This window comes from Aotus nancymaae, unplaced genomic scaffold (assembly GCF_030222135.1).
Source record: "Aotus nancymaae isolate 86718 unplaced genomic scaffold, 86718_ANA_hifiasm-v0.15.2.pri h1tg000028l, whole genome shotgun sequence".
In the NCBI taxonomy this organism is placed as follows: Eukaryota; Metazoa; Chordata; class Mammalia; order Primates; family Aotidae; genus Aotus; species Aotus nancymaae.
In genome coordinates this window covers 3,544,007-3,561,140 of record NW_026988441.1, presented here as the reverse complement: position 1 = coordinate 3,561,140, position 17,134 = coordinate 3,544,007, and the positions used below count along the sequence as shown (strand labels likewise).

The window sequence follows — 17,134 nt, the reverse complement described above, 5'->3', positions numbered from 1 at the left end:
TTCAAGACCAACCTGGGGCAACAAAGTGAGACCCCTGTCTCTACAAAAAATAGAAAAATTAACCAGGCATGATGGCTCACACCTACAGTTACATCTACTTGGGAGGCTGAGTCAGGAGGATCTCTTGAGCTCAGGGGATCAAGGCTGCAGTGAATCGTCATTGTACCACTACACTGCTCCCTGAGCAACAGACTGAGACCCTGTCTCAAAAAATAGTAAGAAGAAGACTTTTGAGATGTTAGGATGGGGGTGAAGGGATCTGGCAAATCAGAAGGACATGAATTTTGGGAGCCCAGAGAAAGAATGTTATGAGCTGAATAATGTCCCTAAAAAAACTCATTGTCTTTAAGTTCTAACATCCAGCACCTCAGAATATGACTGCGTTGTGACATAGGGTATTTAGAAGTTATTAAGTTAAACTAAGCTTTTTAGAATGGGCCCTGAGGCAATCTGGCTGATGTCCTGTTAAGAGGAAATTTGGCTAGAAGCAGTGGCTCACGCCCGTAATCCCAACACTTTGGGAGGTCAAGGTGGGTGGATCACTTGAGCTCAGGAGTTTGAGACCAGCCTGGCCAACATGGTGAAACCCTGTCTTTACTGAAAATACAAAATAAGCCAGGCGTGGTGGTGTGCGCCTGTAATCCCAGCTACTTGGGAGGCTGAGGCAAGAGAATCACTTGAACCCGGGAGGCAGAGGTTGAAGTGAGCCAAGATGGTGCCACTGCAGTCTGAACTACAGAGCAAAACTGTGTCTCAAAAAAAAAAAAGAAAAAAATTACCAAGACAGTTGAGTAAGAGGTATGTGAACCGGAGCAACTCCACCTTGAATAAGCGCTGGGTAAAATAAGGCTGAGTGAGACCTGACCTACTCAGCTAGCTGCATTCCCAGGAGGTTAAGGAGGACCCTCTCATTCTTAGTCACAGGATGAGACAGGAGGTCCACATGACATAGAGGTCATAAAGACCTTGTGGGTAAAAGAGGTTGGAGGCCGGGTGGCTCATGCCTGTAATCCCAGCACTTTGGGAGGCTGAAGTGGGCAGATCACAAAGTCAGGAGTTTGAGACCAGCCTGACCAACATGGTGAAACCCCATCTCTACCAAAAATACAAAAGTTAGTCAGGCGTGGTGGCGCCCACTTGTGGTCCCAGCTACTCAGGAGGCTGAGGCTGGAGAATCACTTGAACCTGGGAGGCAGAGGTTGCAGTGAGCCGAGATGGTACCACTGCACTCCAGCCTGGGTGACAGAGCAAGACTCTGTATCAAAAACAAAACAAAACAAATACTCTGTATATCACTCTGACCCCTGCCCAATCTGCATCTCTAGAAGGATGATATTCTCTGAGGAGACCGATCTCAGGTGTCTCTTTGCACTGATACTATTGATGTAGCAAAGAAGCCAAATGTCAGTTTATGCTGTTAATGGGATCTAGTGATCTCTTACTTGACTTTGCTCTCTAATTTACTCAAATATTGATAACAATGGATTCCTCACTAGATGGCAGAAAAACAGGAGGAGGAGCTCCAGCCCACACAGGAAGTGGATTCCGTGCCACATGGAGTCCAGTTTGAGTTCAGCCAGAGGCACAGAGTGCCCTCCAACAAAGAAATGGCTCTTATTATTTGAAGTGCACTGTTGTTGGCACTGCTGCCTGGAGCTACTGGACACGGAGTGCATCTCAGACCAGAGTTCCAGGTCTGCATCACAGTGACAGAACACCACAGACCAGAGTTCCAGGTCTGCATCGCAGAGTGACAGAACACCACAGACCAGAGTTCCAGGTCTGCATCGCAGAGTGACAGAACACCACAGACCAGAGTTCCAGGTCTGCATCGCAGAGTGACAGAACACCACAGACCAGAGTTCCAGGTCTGCATCGCAGAGTGACAGAACACCACAGACCAGAGTTCCAGGTCTGCATCACAGAGTGACAGAACACCACAAAGGTTCTCTAGGGCGGGGAAGAGATGAAAAGGAGAAGGTGAGCCCTGCCCCTCCTCCCACCATCCAGTCTAGCCAACCCCAGCAAACATCTGAAACCAACCCAATCCCTTCACTGTTCTTTTTTCTTTTTCTTTTGAGATAGGATTTTACTCTGTTGCCCAGGCTAGAATGCTGTGGCGTGATCACAACTCACTGCAGCCTCAACACCTCCAGGCTCAAGTGATCCTCCCACCACAGCCTGCCAAGTAGCTGGGACTATAGGTGCACGCCACCACGCCCAGCTAATTTTTGATTTTTTTATAGAGACGAGGTCTTACTATGTTGCCCACGCTGGTTTCAAACTCCAGGACTCAAGCTGTCTGCCCACCTCAGCCTCCCAAAGTGCTGGAATTTATAGGTGTGAACCACCATACCCAGCCTATTGTTGTTTTTTTAAACTTTAGAAAATATTGCCAGGTGCGGTAGCTCACCCTGTGTAATCCCAGCACTTTGGGAGGCCTAGGCAGGCAGATTACCTGAGGCTGGGAGTTCAAGACTAGCCTGACCAAAATGGAGAAAACCCATCTCTACTAAAAATACAAAATTAGCCAGGTATGGTGGCACATGCCTGTAATCTTAGCTACTTGGGAAGCTGAGGCAGGAGAATAGCTTGAACTCAGGAGGTAGAGGTTGCAGTGAGTCGAGACTGTGCCATTACACTCCAGCCTAGGCAACAAGAGTCAAATTCCATCTCTCTCTCTCTATATATATATGTATATATATACATAAAATATCTTTTAGCTTCTTTTTTTCTTTTTCTTTAGACTGGATCTTTTTCTGTTACCCAGGCTGGAGTGCAGTGATGTGATTCCCACAGTCTTGACAACCCGGGCTCAGGTGATCCTCCCACTTCAGACTCCTAGTAGTGGGGACTACAGGCACGTGCCACCACACTGGGTTAATTTTTATTTATTTTTTTTGTAGAGATGGGGTTCCACTAGGTTGCCTAGGCTGGTCTCAAAACACCTGGGTTCAAGGGATCCTTCTGCCTCTGTCTCCTAAAGTGCTGGGATTACAGGCGTGAGCCACTTGCACACGGTCCCTCCACTCTTCCCTAAGCCTCCATCTATTCCACTTCCATCCCCTCATCGTATCAAACATATCCTTTGGGCCAGACATGGTGGTTCACGCCTGTAATCCCAGCACTTTGGGAGGCTAAAGGTGGGCAGATCACTTGAGGTTGGGAGTTTGAGACCAGCCAACATGGTGAAACCTCATCTCTACTAAAAATACAAAATTTAGCTGGGTATGGTGGCGCCCACCTGTAGGAAGGAGAATCACTTGAACTTGGCAGGCAGAGGTCGCAGTGAGCTGAGATTGCTCCACTGGACTCCAGCTTGAGCAACAGAGTGAGACTGTCTCAAATAAATAAAGAATTAAAAATTTAAAAAATCCCTTAGTACAATTTTATCTATTCCACATGTAACTCAGATTTCATATAGGTCTAGCATCGCTCTTAGAGAGCTAGACTTTAACCTCATCAATCTATCATCCAGAAAGTCCAGCGTTTTCCCACAAATGTTTGCTAATTCCCAGGGATTTATACTCTCAGGATCTACTTTTTTTTTTGAGACAGAGTCTTGCTCTGTTGCCCAGGCTGGAGTGCAATGGCACAATCTCAGCTCACTGCAACCTCTGCCTCCCGGGTTCAAGAGATTCCCCTGCCTCAGTCTCCTGAGTAGATGAGATTACAGGTGCCTGCCACCATGCCTGGCTAATTTTTGTATTTTTAGTAGAGAAGGGGTTTCACCATATTGGTCAGGCTGGTCTTGAACTCCTGACCTCAGGTGATCTGCCCGCCTCAGCCTCCCAAAGTGCTGGGATTACTGGCGTGAGCCACCGCGCCCAGTCAATTTTTTGCATTTTTATTAAAGACAGGGTTTCACTATGTTGGCCAGGCTACTCTTGAACTCCTGACCTCAAGTGATCTATCCACCTCAGCCTCCCAAAGTGCTGGGATTACAGGCGTGAGCCACCGTGCCCAGCCTAAGATATCCATTTATTTTTATTTTTATTTATTTATTTTTTTAAAGATGGGGTTTCACCATGTTGGTCAGGCTAGTCTTGAACTCCTGACCTCAGGTGATCCACCCACCTTGGCCTCCAAAGGATTTCCATTTATTTAAAGGCTGAATAGTGTGTGTGTGTGTGTGTGTGTGTGTCTGTGTGTCTGTGTGTCTGTGTGTGTGTTTATTAATCATTGAACATTTAGGTTTCTTCCACATCTTGGTTATTGTGGCACTAAACATAGGAGTGCAGATCTCTCTCCAAGATATTAATTTCATTCCTTTGGATATATACCACGAAGGGGGATTGCTGACTTATCTGGTAGTTCTATTTTTAATTTTTTGAGGAACCTCCATAATGTTTTCTGCCAATTTACATTTTCACCAATGGTGTACAAGCATTCCCTTTTCTCCACATCCTTGCCAACACTATAGCCCTTTCATATTATTTTGTTGTTTTCTTTTCTTGAGGCAGAGTCTTGCTCTGTTACACAGGCTGGAGTGCAGTGGCACATCCATGTCTCACTGTAGCCTCAATCTCCCGGACCCAACCAATCCTCCCACCTCAGCCTCCTAAGTAGAGTAGCTGGGACGACAGGCAGATGCCACTGTGCCCTGCTTATTTATTTATTTATTTTGAGACAGAGTCTCGCTCTATTGCCCAGGCTAGAGTGCAGTGACTTATGATCTCAGCTCACTGTAATCTCCACCTCCTAGGTTCAAGTGATTCTCCTGCCTCAGCTTGCTGAGTAGCTGGTATTACAGGCACCCACCACCATGCCGGACTAATTTTTGTATTTTTTAGTAGAGATGGGGTTTGACCAAGTTGGCCAGGTTGGTCTTGAACTCCTGACCTCAAGTGATCCACCCGCCTTAACCTCCCGAAGTGCTAGGATTACAGGCATGAGCCACCGCACTCAGCCTATTTTTCATTTTTGTAAAGACAAAGTTTCCCTATGTTGCCCAGGCCTATTTTGTGGTTTTCAATAGCATCATGTTGCTGTCAAGAATTATGGAAGTTTCAAGATTTTACCTACTTGTAAGCTAGCAATTTACTCTGTTAAAATTTCAAGGATGAAGCCAGGTACAGTGGCTCATGCTTGTAATCCCAACACTAGATGGGTGGTTGAATCGGGTGGATCACTTGAAGCCAGGAGTTTGAGATCACAACATAGTGAAACCCTGTCTTTACTAAAAATACAAAAATTAGCTGGACATAGTGGCACATGCTTGTAATCCCAACTACTTAGGAGGCTGAGGCACAAGAATCCCTTGAACCCAGGAAATGGAGTTTACAGTGAGTCGAGATCACACAGCTAGACTCCAGCCTGGGCAACAGAGACTGTCTCAAAAAAAAAAAAAAAAAGAAAAGGAAAAGAAAAAGAAAGAAAGAAAAAGAAAACTTTCAAGGTTGCTTGAAGAAGACATGAAACTCTGGTGTCAGGTCCAACAGACTTTATTACTGGCAAAGCAGCAGAAACTTGATATTCACGTCAATCCCCTTGCACTTCAAGTCCAACAGGACCAATGAGAAAGGGTCTGGACAGATGCTTTGCATACAGTGAGTGAGTGATGCAGTGAGTGTGTGTCACAGTGAGGAATCCTGAGCTTATAAAGCAATCTTTTAAGAGGGCTACTGGAAAACCTCCCCAACCTTCGCTTCAGACATAGGCATTATTATTATATATATTTTTTACACTGGTTAAGCAACAAATCTGCCTTTGGCCATGAGGACTCACTATTGTTATCTTCCAAAACTGTTTGCTATACAAACATTCTTGGCTGGGCGAGGTGGCTCAGGCCTATAATCCTAGCACTTTGGGAGGCTGAGGCTGGTGGATCACCTGAGATCAGGAGTTCGAGACCAGCTTGGCCAACATGGTGAAACTCTGTCTTTACTAAAAATACAAAAATTAGCTGGGTGTGGTGGTGAGTGCCTGTAATCCCAGCTTCTCAGGAGGCTGAGGCAGGAAATCGCTTGAACCCGAGAAGCAGAGGTTGCAGTGTGCCAAGATCACGCCATTGCACTCCAGCCTGTGCAACAAGAGCAAAACTCTTGTCAAAAAAAAAAAAAAAAATTAGCTAGGCATAGTGGCAAATGCCTGTAGTCCCAGCTACTCAGGAGGCTGGTTTGGGAGGATTGCTTGAGCCTGGGAATTTGAGGCTGTGATCGTGCCACTGCACTCCAGCATGGGTGACATAGTTTTTTTTTTCCCTCCAAAAAATAAATTGTTAAAAAAATATGAGTATCGTGCAGTAGCTGGATGTTACAGATTTTAAAAAGAAGACCATAGGGCCGGGTGCAGTGGCTTACGCCCGTAATCCCAATACTTTGGGAGGCCAAGGCGGGCAGATCACCAGAGGTCGGGAGTTTGAGACCAGCCTGACCAATATGGGGAAACCCTGTCTCTACTAAAAATACAAAAAATTAGCCAGGTGTGGTGGTGCATGCCTGTAATTTCAGCTACTTGGGAGGCTGAGGCAAAAAAAATCGCTTGAACTTAGGAGGCGGAGGTTGCAGTGAGCTGAGATTGGCACTCCAGCCTGGGCAACAAGAGCGAAACTTCATCTCAAAAAAAAAAAAAAAGAAGAAGAAAATAAAAAATAAGAGTTCTGAGAGAACTTTCTCATCCTTTCCACCATGTGGGAAGGTCACAGCTAGAAGGCACCATCCATGAACCAGAAAGTGGACCCTCACCAGATACTAAATTGCTGGTGCCTTGAGCTCAGACTTCCTGGCCTCCCAAACTGTGAGAAATAAGTTCCTGTTGTTTGTAAGCTACCCAGTTTATGGTATTTTGTTTCAGCAGCCTGAACTAAGACACTCTGCAACTTCCACTTTCCATTCAACATATATCGTCCCGACTCCTCTTATTCCATACACACAGATCTAAGTGGTTTTTATGAATAATGGTTTAATAATTCATAGTTGGTATGTCTGGTATTTTATGCAATAATCCATCAAATAGTGGACTTTCCTATTTTCCATATGTAGAAACCGAGGATCAGGGCTGGGCACAGTGGCTCACACCTGTAACCCCCGCACTTTGGGAGGCCCAAGGCGGAGCACTTGAGCCCAGGAGTTTGAGACCAGCCTAGGCAATGTAAGTGAAACCCCTGTCTGTACTTTTTTAAAATTAAAAAAAAAAAAAAAGGAAACAGGATTAGGAAAGCCCAAGACCCAACATCAGGAATGTCTCCTAGTCCCAGAATCTCCTGCTTTTAATATATATATATATGTATATGTATGTGTGTGTGTGTGTGTGTGTATGTTTTTTTTTTTTTTTTGAGACAGGGTTTTGCCTGTTGCCCAGGCTGGAGTGCAGTGGTATGATCATGGCTCACTGCAGCCTTGATCTCCTGGGCTCAAGTGATCCTTTTGCCTCTGCCTCCTGAGTACTACAGGGATATACCACCATGCCCGGCTAAACTTACCATAAAATTTTCTTTTTTGCAGTGACAGGGATCTTCCTGTTACCCAGACTGGTCTTGACCTCCTGGCTTCAAGCAATCCTTCCTCCTTGGACTCCCAAAGTGTTGGGATTATAAAAAGCATGAGCCACCACTGCACCTGGCCTATAGCATTATATTAAAGCTGAATTTTAGTCAAGCAAGCCTTTGGAGTCAGACTGCCCTGGTTCAAATTCCAGCATGGGATGGGTGGGGTGGCTCGCGTTTGTAATCCCAGCACTTTGGGAGGCCAAGGCAGGTGGATTGTTTGAGCTCAGGAGTTTGAGACCAGCCTGGGCAATACAGTGAGACCCCTGGGGTCTCTACAAAAATTAAAAAATTAGCCAGGCATGGTCGCACATGCCTGTAGTCCCAGCTACAGTGGGACTGAGGTGAGAGGACCACTGGAGCCCAGGGAGCTGAGGGGAGAGGACCACCTGAGCCTGGGAAATCAAGACTGCACGAGCACTTACTGCATTCCTGCACGCCCAGCCTAGACAACAAAGCAAGACCCTGTCTCAAACAAACAAACAAATCCCAGCACCACTATTACCATCTATGAGACATTGGACAAATTCTTCAAGTTCTCTATGCCTGTTTCCTCATCTGTTAAATTAGGATGATATTGGTACTTTACATATCTCAGAGTTGTTGTCAGAGTTAAATGAATTAATTTATTGAATACACTTTACTGTAGCTATTATCATTGGCATTGATCTGTATAGGTATTGATTTGTACAGGTATTTGTTAAGTACTTTTTAAAGTATGCAGTTTTGTTTTGGCGTTTTGGAATCCATAATTTGTTTTTGTTTCTGAGATTTGTAACACCTCATAAGCCTTTGACAATTCCTAGGCCCTAGGCACTTCAAAGGCCCCCAGCCCGATATCCCAAGCAGCCTGACACCAAGACAGGCACTCTTAGCTAAGAAGATCCCTAACCTCAGAGGCCTTGGGGCTAGGGGGAATCCTGGGAATACGTAGGGCAGAGACTGAAATATTCAACCCCATCCCAACTTTTATGAGCAACAGTTTCCTAACTGGAGTGGGTAAGGGTATTTGAAATAGATGCTGGGCCGGGCGCATGCAGGCGCAGTGGCTCATACCTGTAATCCCAGCACTTTGGGAGGTTGAGGTAGGCGGACCACCTGAGGTCAGGAGTTCGAGAGCAACCATGGCCAACATGGTGAAACCCCATCTCTACTAAATATACAAAATTAGCCAGGCGTGCTGGCTCAAGCCTGTAAATCCCAGCTACTCAGGAGGCTGAGGCAGGAGAATCGCTTGAACTCGGGATGCAGAGGTTGCAGTGAGCTGAGATTGCGTCACTGCACTTCAGCCTGGGTGACAAGAACGAAACTCCGTCTCAAAAAAAAGAAAGAAAGAAAGAGAAAGAAGAAAGAAAGAAAAAAAGGCCAGGTGGGTGGCTCACACTTTGGAAGGCCAAGGTAGGCAGATCACCCTGAGGTCAGGAGTTTGAGGCCAGCCTGGCCCAAAGTGGTGAAACCCCTGTCTCTACTAAAAATACAAAAATTAGCCAGGCATGGTGGCGGGTGCCTGTAATCCCAGCTACTCCCGAGGCTGAGGCAGGAGAATCACTTGAGCCAGGGAGGTGGAGGTTGCACTGTGCTGAGATCAGGCAACAGCACTCCAGCCTGGGCGACAGAGTGAGACTCCATCTCAAAAAAAAAAAAAAAAAAAACGAAAACGAAAGAAATAGATGCTGGGAGTATTCAGTCCTGTCAGCGGTAGCTCAGTCCAGCCCTTCAAGTAGCAGAATAAAAGAGGAAAAAGCATCCCAAGCCTTCCCATCCATCCAACTCCCTCATTTACATTTACAGTGGTCCTAAGATTTCGGTGGGTGGGTTGGGTGGGGGGGCGATGTGTTGAGGGAGGTTAAAAACAGAGATTAGGCCTGGATCGATGCCTCGCGCCTGTAATCTGGGTATTGGATACCAGCCGAGGGGTTTGGGTTTCATCCAAAGAGCAAGGCAACTGAGCTCAACACAGACTCGGTTCTACAAAAATTTTCTGCAGGCTGAAGCCAGAGGGTCGTTTCAGCCTGGGAAGGTCCAGGCGGCAATAAGGCAAGATCGCGCCACTGCACTCCACCCTGGGCAACAAAGCGAGACAATGTCTTTAAAAACGCAAAAAAAGGGCCGGGCGCGGTGGCCAGTGGCTCACGCTTGTAATCCCAGCACTTTGGGAGGCCGAGGCGGGTGGATCACGAGGTCAAGAGATCGAGACCATCTTGGTCAACACAGTGAAACCCCGTCTCTACTAAAAATATAAAAAAATTAGCTGGGCACGGTGGCGCGTGCCTGTAATCCCACCTACTCAGGAGGCTGAGGCAGAATTGCCTGAACCCAGGAGGTGGAGGTTGCGGTGAGCCGAGATCGCGCCATTGCACTCCAGCCTGGGTAACGAGAGCGAAACTCCGTCTCAAAAAAAAAATAAAATAAAAACGCAAAAAAAAAGAAAGAGAACAGGGCAAGTCACTCCCTTCTCTAGGCCTTGGCATAAAATAAATACAAAGTCTCACTCCCTCCCCCACCGCGCAAAGGCGCGGGGCGCCAGTACGCCAGCCGATGAAACCACGGCTTGGTAACCCAAAACCTGCACACCCTACCGCTCCCCGCATGACGTCATGTATTACCATCGACGCACGCGCAGAAGCCTTCTCTGGGACTTACCGAAAGGCAGGCTTAGCCTCCTCCCCATGTCGCCCCTCATTGGCTAGAAACAACTGCTCGTCTCGGTCGTTGTTAGCGGAGACGAGGGCGGGTACAATCTTGGTCGCTAGGACACCGCCAAGTTCCTCTTTCTTTTCCCTCTCCTAGGCTCAAACTAGTCAAATCTCGTTCAATCGACCAATGGCAAATGGGAAATGGGCGGGACTTCACTAGTCTGGACCAAAGAAACGCGGGCTTAGCCCGGCGTAGCGTGGCCAATGACCATGGAGCAGCCCCTGCAAACTGGCTTGGGCGCCCCCAAGCGCGCGTTTCCTCCTCCTCCTCCTAGCCCTGCCCCCGGTTTCAGCACAGCGCTGGCCGCAGTCTGACAGGAACGGGACGAAGCCAAGATGGCGGCGGCCGACGGCGACGACTCGCTGTACCCCATCGCGGTGCTCATAGACGAACTCCGCAACGAGGATGTTCAGGTCCGGAGGCTACGGGGGACTTAGGGAAGATGGGGAGGGGGGACCTTGGGGCACGGGCGGCACTCGCAAAGACTCAACGTTCGCTGGGAGTGGCGGAAGGAAGCGGCGGCCAATCAGTGTGCGTTTCTTACCTCCCCGGGTGCCCGGACTCATTGAAACGGCGCCCCCGATTGGGTGTCGACCCAGCGGAGGGCGGGGGCCAGCGCCAGCCTCGAGGGTCCCGGGCCTGCCGAGTGCGCGCGGTGGCCCAGGGTCCTGTGAGGTCGCGAGCTAGGAGAGGATCGGCGGGCTGGGTTGGGGAGAGGAGAGAGGAGGACTCCGTGATTGGCGGCGGCCTCCGAATGGCCCCGTGGGGATGTGGGGCGAGCGTGACTTGCTCCGAGTGGGGGAGGGCTGCCTGGTGGATCCGGACCTGGAGAGGTTTTTTTTTTTCTCTTCTGTGTTTCTACTCCTGGGCCAAGTGGGGATCGAGAGGCGAAAGCCTGCCATCGCAATTCCTGCTCTTCCTCCGCCTCTCATTTTGGTTTAGGTGTCCTAAGAGGAGTGGGACGCAGAAACACCCCCCCAAAAGTGGGGACTAGCCAAATTTAGGGGCGAATTACATTGTAGAAAGCTGCCTCTCCACTCCCGGATCCTCCCATTGACCAGGATAGGGGGCGAAGTCTTTGCTAAGCGGATGAACATTTCTTTCTAATTTTTTTTTTTTTTTGAGACCGAGCTCGCTGTGTCACCCAGGCTGGGATGCAGAGGCCCCGTCTCTGCTCAGTGCAGCCTCGCCTCCCGGGTTCAAGTCGTCTTCGCATCTCAGCCCCCTAAGAAGCTGAGATTATCGCCGCGATCCACCAAGCCTAGCTAATTTTTGTGTTTTTAGTAGAGATGGGGTTTTGCTTTGCTGGCCAGGCTTGGTCTCAAACACCTGACCTCAAGCGATCCACCCGCCTCGGCCTCCCAAAGTGCTGGGATGTGAGCCACCGCGCCCTGCCCGGATGAACATTTCTGGTTATGGGATGAGGTGGCCCAAGGTGGTGTGGGATTGGAAAAAGGACTTCAAGTTCACCTCCCACCCGCTGTGTGACCTTGTGCAAATTATTTCACCGCTCTGGGCCTCTATGTTCCATAAAATGTGGGCTAATTGTTGTCCTCGTCTTGCTGGAGGGACTTGTTGAGGGACTGAATGAATTATGACACAAAGTAGAGTGCTGTCAGGCCTGTGGTAAGGGCCCGATAAATATTAGCTGCACTTACTGGGAGTGGTGATTAAAGCGGTCCCATCCTCCCTTTAGGCCTCAGTTTTCCCATTTATACAATTGAACGAGTGCACTGGGTAACCTACGAAACGTGGGTCCCACCTCCTAGGTTCCTGGTATATCACTTCCTGGTGGCAGACAGGCTGTGGTTGTACTCCTGGCCCTTCCGCTTCTCACTGATTGACATGGACAGGTTAGTTCATCTCTCTAGGCCTCCGTTTGCTCTTCTCTTGATTGGGGATAATTATGTAGTTCATAGGGCTGTTGTATTGATTTTTTTTTTTTTTTGAGATGGAGTCTCACTCTGTCGCCCAGGCTGGAGTGCAGTGGCATGATCTTGGCTCACTGCAACCTCCGCCTCCTAGGTTCAAGCGATTCTCCTGCCTCAGCCTCCAGAGTAGCTGGGACTACAGGAGCATGTCACCACACCTGGCTAAATTTTTATATTTTTAGCAGAGATGGGCTTTCACTATATTGGTTAGGCTGGTCTTAAACTCCTGACCTCATGATCCACCCACCTCGGCCTCCTAAAGTGTTGGGATTACAGGCGTGAGCCACTGCGCCCGGCTGTATGAATTCTTTTGTTCAGTAAACACATGGCATGTATCAGGTATGGTGCTGGGGATGTAGTGGAGACACCCGTTGCTCTACAGGATCCGGGTGTGAAACAGGCCGACAGAGCTGAATAGATTATGGTGTGAAAAGTGATGGGAAGGGAACAAACAGGATGATGTGGTAGTGAATCCATATTGAATTGAGCGTCTGTTCTGTGCAAGGCACTGTTCTAGGCACTGGTATAGCAGGGAACAAGACAGACAAAAACGCCCGGCCTTGGGGAGTTTACTCTGTAGTGAGGAAAGACAGACAGTAAACAAAACAGTATACTGTATTACATGGGGATGAGTGTCAGGGAGAAAAGTAAGAGAAATAGGAGATGCAGTTTTAAAGTGTGGTCTGGGGAGGCCTTGTTGAGATGATGGTTGAGAACACACCTGAAGGCAGAGGGCACAGCGATTACAAAGTCGGTGGGGCAGATGCATTTTAAGTAGGCCAATCGGGCAAGGCCCCTCTGAGGATGCAGAGTTTGAGAGGAGACTGAAAGAAGGTGGGCAGGAGCCTCCCAGGAAGAGGGAGCAGATGTGTAATGGTCCTAGTTCTTTTTTTTTTTTTTTTTTTTTTTTTTTTTGTGGCAGAGTCTCCCACTGTTGCCCAGGCTGGAGTGCACTGATGCAGTCTTGGCACACTGCAGCCTCCACCTCCTGGCTTCAAGTGATTCTCCCGCCTCAGCCTCCTGAGTGACTGGGCATGCGCCACTACACCTGGCTAATTTTTTTTCATATTTTTAGAAGAGATGGGGTTTCTCCACGTTGACCAGGCTGGTCTCAAACTCCTGACCTCAGATGATCCGCCCACCTCGGCCTCCCAAAGTGCTGGGATTACAGGTGTGAGCTACTGCACCTGGCCAGTTTTTTGTTTTTTTTTTTCAAGACAGGATTTCACCATGTTGGTCAGGCTAGTCTTGAACTCCTGACCTCGTGATCCGCCTGCCTCGGCCTCCGAAAGTGTGGGGATTACAGGCATGACCCACCGTGCCTGGCCCAGTTTTTTGTTTTTTAACTCCAGGATCACTTCCTTCAACTGTCCGTCCTTCCTTCCTTTCATTCATCCATCCATTCACTAACCAGCAAACATTTGTAGAGGGTTGTCTTTGTGCCAGGATCAGAGCTAGGCAGCTTACCGGTTTATTCTAAAGGATATTACAAAGGATACAGATGAAGACACATGTAGGGTGAGGTATGGGGTGAGATGTGTGGAGCTTCCATGCCTTCCCCTGGGCATTCCACCCTCCAGGAACCACCAGGTGTTCATCTGTCCAGAAGCTCCTGTGGCTACTTTTGTGCTGCAGCACAGAGTTGCATAGTTGTAACAGAGATGGTCTGGCCCTCAAAGCTTAAAATATTTGCTCTCTAGCCCTTTGCATGGAAAAAATTGCCAACCTCTGACTTAAACCATCTGCATAACAAATGATTGGGTGCTTGCTCTATGCTAGGTACAGTACAGAGGAGTGAATGACACTGACGATCTTACTGGATTATCAGTTACTCTTTGAAGTGGGTCCTGTCCTTGTCCACATTTTCCAGATGAGGAAACTAAAGCACTGTAAATAACTTGGCCAAAGCTATGCAGCTGAGAAGTGGAGGAGCCAGGAAAGAATAACACAGGAAGTAGGACCTGAGGGTGGAATAGAGTCTGGGGTGGGACAGACACACAGTTGCTGATTGTATTCATATGCCAGATATTTTAATTATGTCTGAGACAGTTGAGGACACTAGAAAGAACATGGGATATGAAATCCTGTAGTCTTCATTTATTTGTTTAGCAGATATTTATCAACGCCTCATATGTGCCAGACTGTTTTAGATACTAAACATACATACAGTAGGAAGCAAAACAGCAAAGCTGCTGCCCTTGTGGGATTTACCTTCTAGTATGGGAGACAGATAGTAGATCTATGTCAGTGGCAGTAATTGCTAAGCAGAAAAGTTGCTGGCCTGGTAGCTTAAGCCTATTTCTAACATTTTAGGTTTTTTTTTCTTTTTGAGACAGCGTCTCACTTTGTCACCCAGGTTGGAGTGCAGTGGTGCCATCTCTGCTCACTGCAACCTCTGCCTTGCGGGTTCAAGTGATTCTCCTGCCTGAGTCTCCTGAGTGGCTGGGATTACAGGTGCCTGCCACCACATCTGGCTAATTTTTGCATTTTTAGTAGAGAGTGTGTTTCACCATGTTGGCCAGGCTGATCTTGAACTCCCCGCCTTGACCTCCCAAAGTGCTGGGACTACAGGCATGAGTCACCTTGCTTGGCCAGTTCTAGCACTTTGGAAGGCCAAGGTGAAAAGATCTCTTGAGCCCAGGGGTTTAAAACCAGCTTGGGCAACACAGTGAGACCCTGTTTCTACCAAAAGAAAAAAAAAATTGCTAGATGTGGTGGCTTACACCTGTAATCCCAGCACTTTCGGTGGGCGAGGCAGGCAGATCACAAAGTCAAGAGATCGAAACTATCCTGGCCAACGTGGTGAAACCCCATCTCTAATAAAAAATAAAAATAAAAATAATTAGTTGGGCATGGTGGCGCGCACCTGTAGTCCCAGCTACTTGGGAGGCGTAGGTCACAGTAAGCCGAGATTGCACCACTGCTCTTAAGCCTTGGCAACAAGAGTGAAACTGTCTCAAAAACAAAAAAATTAGCTGGTGTGATAACACAGGCCTGTGGTCCCAGCTACTCAGGAGACAGGTGGGAGGATCACTTGAACCAGGGAGATCGAGGGTGCAGTGAGAGCCTGGGCGATAGCAGGACCCTGTCTTCCACCCTCAAAAAAAGAACAAAAAATAGGACAAGTACGGGGAATAGAGCAAACACCTGGGGCTGGGGCTGCTGTGTTGCATAGGGAGATCAGAGAAAGCTTCTCTGAGGAAGTGCTGTTGAACAAGGATTTGAATGAAACGAACAGGTCGTGGAAGAGCAGGCCAGGCAAAGGGAATAGTTGGCACAAAGGCCAGGAGTGGGAGGATGCTTAGCTCTCATAACCACCGAATGAGGTCATCACTTACTAAACATCTGCTCTGAGGCAGCCACTGAACAGGCCCATTTCACTGCATCTGCACAACCAGGCACATGCTGATTTCTTCATCATTATCCCCATTTTGCAAATGAGGAATCTGGGCCCAAAGAGGGGAAAGTACTGCTCCAGGGGCACACAGGGAACAAACTGGCAGAACGGGGGTTCAAAGCTCGGTTATCCTCAGTTCTTCCTGTTACATCACTCACCAGCGAATCCCATCAGCCCTTCAACATGTCCTGACTCTAACCACATTTCCCCTCTATGTTAACAGTGGTCCTGGGTGCTCTGTAATGACGCCTCAATAGGACCAGTGTTCCTGCCCAACCCCTGCAACAGCCAGAGGAAGGATCCTTTAAAATTACATCAGAACCCATCATTCATACTCAAAGCCTTCACCCTGGCCCACAGGCCTCACTTGATCTAGTCCTTACCTTCTACCACTTTGCCATTCTCTCTGCCTGAGCCACACTGGCCTTTTTTTTTGAGATGGAGTTTCGCTCTTGTTACCCAGGCTGGAGTGCAATGGCGCAATCTCGGCTCACCGCAACCTCCGCCTTCTGGGTTCAGGCAATTCTCCTGCCTTAGCCTCCTGAGTAGCTGGGATTACAGGCACGCGCCACCATGCCCAGCTAATTTTTTGTATTTTTAGTAGAGACGGGGTTTCACCATGTTGACCAGGATGGTCTCGATCTCTTGACCTTGTGATCCACCCGCCTCGGCCTCCCAAAGTGCTGGGATTACAGGTGTGAGCCACCACGCCCGGCTTTTTTTAGTTTAATTTAATTTAATTTTTTTATTTTTTAGGCAGTCTCACTCCGTCACCAGGCGTCAGGCTGGAGTGCAGTGGTGTGACCTTGGCTCACTGCAACCTCTGCCTCCCGGGTTCAAGCAATTCTCCTGCCTCAGCCTCCTGAGTAGCTGGGATTACAGGCACGCGCCACCATGCCCAGCTAATTTTTTGTATTTTTAGTAGAGACGGGGTTTCACCATGTTGGCCAGGATGGTCTCGATCTCTTGACCTTGTGATTCGCCCGCCTTGGCCTCCCAAAGTGCTGGGATTACAGGCATGAGCCACCGCGCCCGGCCCACACTGGCCTTTTTGCTGACATTCATTTATGTTTCCTGCGTACTTTATACACATAGCCTGAAGGTAATTTTATAAAATATTTAAAATAATTTAGTACATGAGACAAAGTTTGTATACATTGAACCATCAGAAACCAAAGGTGTCACTATCTCAGACACCCATGTGGACAGTCTGATATTTGGCGTCACCATCATTCCTGATTTATATGCTGCTGATAAACAATCATTTTCTTATATTTATTTACCTATAAGTACATAACAAGAAAAAATATGACACACCATTTGTACAGTGAAGAAATAGTGTAGCACAGTAGCATCACCAGAATACCTATGTCACCTGTTAAACACAGCCCCGCAAGTGGCTAGGAGCGTCTTTGCTCTTAGGAATGCTGAATAAACTGTGTTGTGCACCTGTGTTTTGACCGCAGCCTGTCACATGAGGCCAGGTGTGGAATTTTCTACCGTGGCATCATGTTGGAGCTCAAGAAGTTATGGATTTTGGAAGATTTGGGTGTCAATTTTTGGTTTTTGTTTTGCTTTTTTGGCTGCCCATGCGAGAGTGCAATAGCGCGATCTCAGCTCACT

General features: G+C 48.0%; 2 protein-coding genes across 2 annotated transcripts in view; one reads left to right on the top strand and one right to left on the bottom strand.

Moving 5' to 3' along the window:
- Positions 1 to 17,134, bottom strand: part of LOC105723807 (zinc finger protein 577) — a 330,132-nt gene that overhangs the window by 294,287 nt on the left and 18,711 nt on the right. The window lies entirely within an intron of this gene.
- The window catches only part of PPP2R1A (protein phosphatase 2 scaffold subunit Aalpha), a 33,542-nt gene continuing 26,871 nt past the window's right edge, over positions 10,464 to 17,134 (top strand). The window contains exon 1 of the mRNA XM_012462228.3: positions 10,464 to 10,596. Within this exon, the coding sequence (XP_012317651.3) occupies positions 10,519 to 10,596 (78 nt within the window). The 5' untranslated portion in view covers positions 10,464 to 10,518. The remainder of the gene's footprint in view (positions 10,597 to 17,134) is intronic.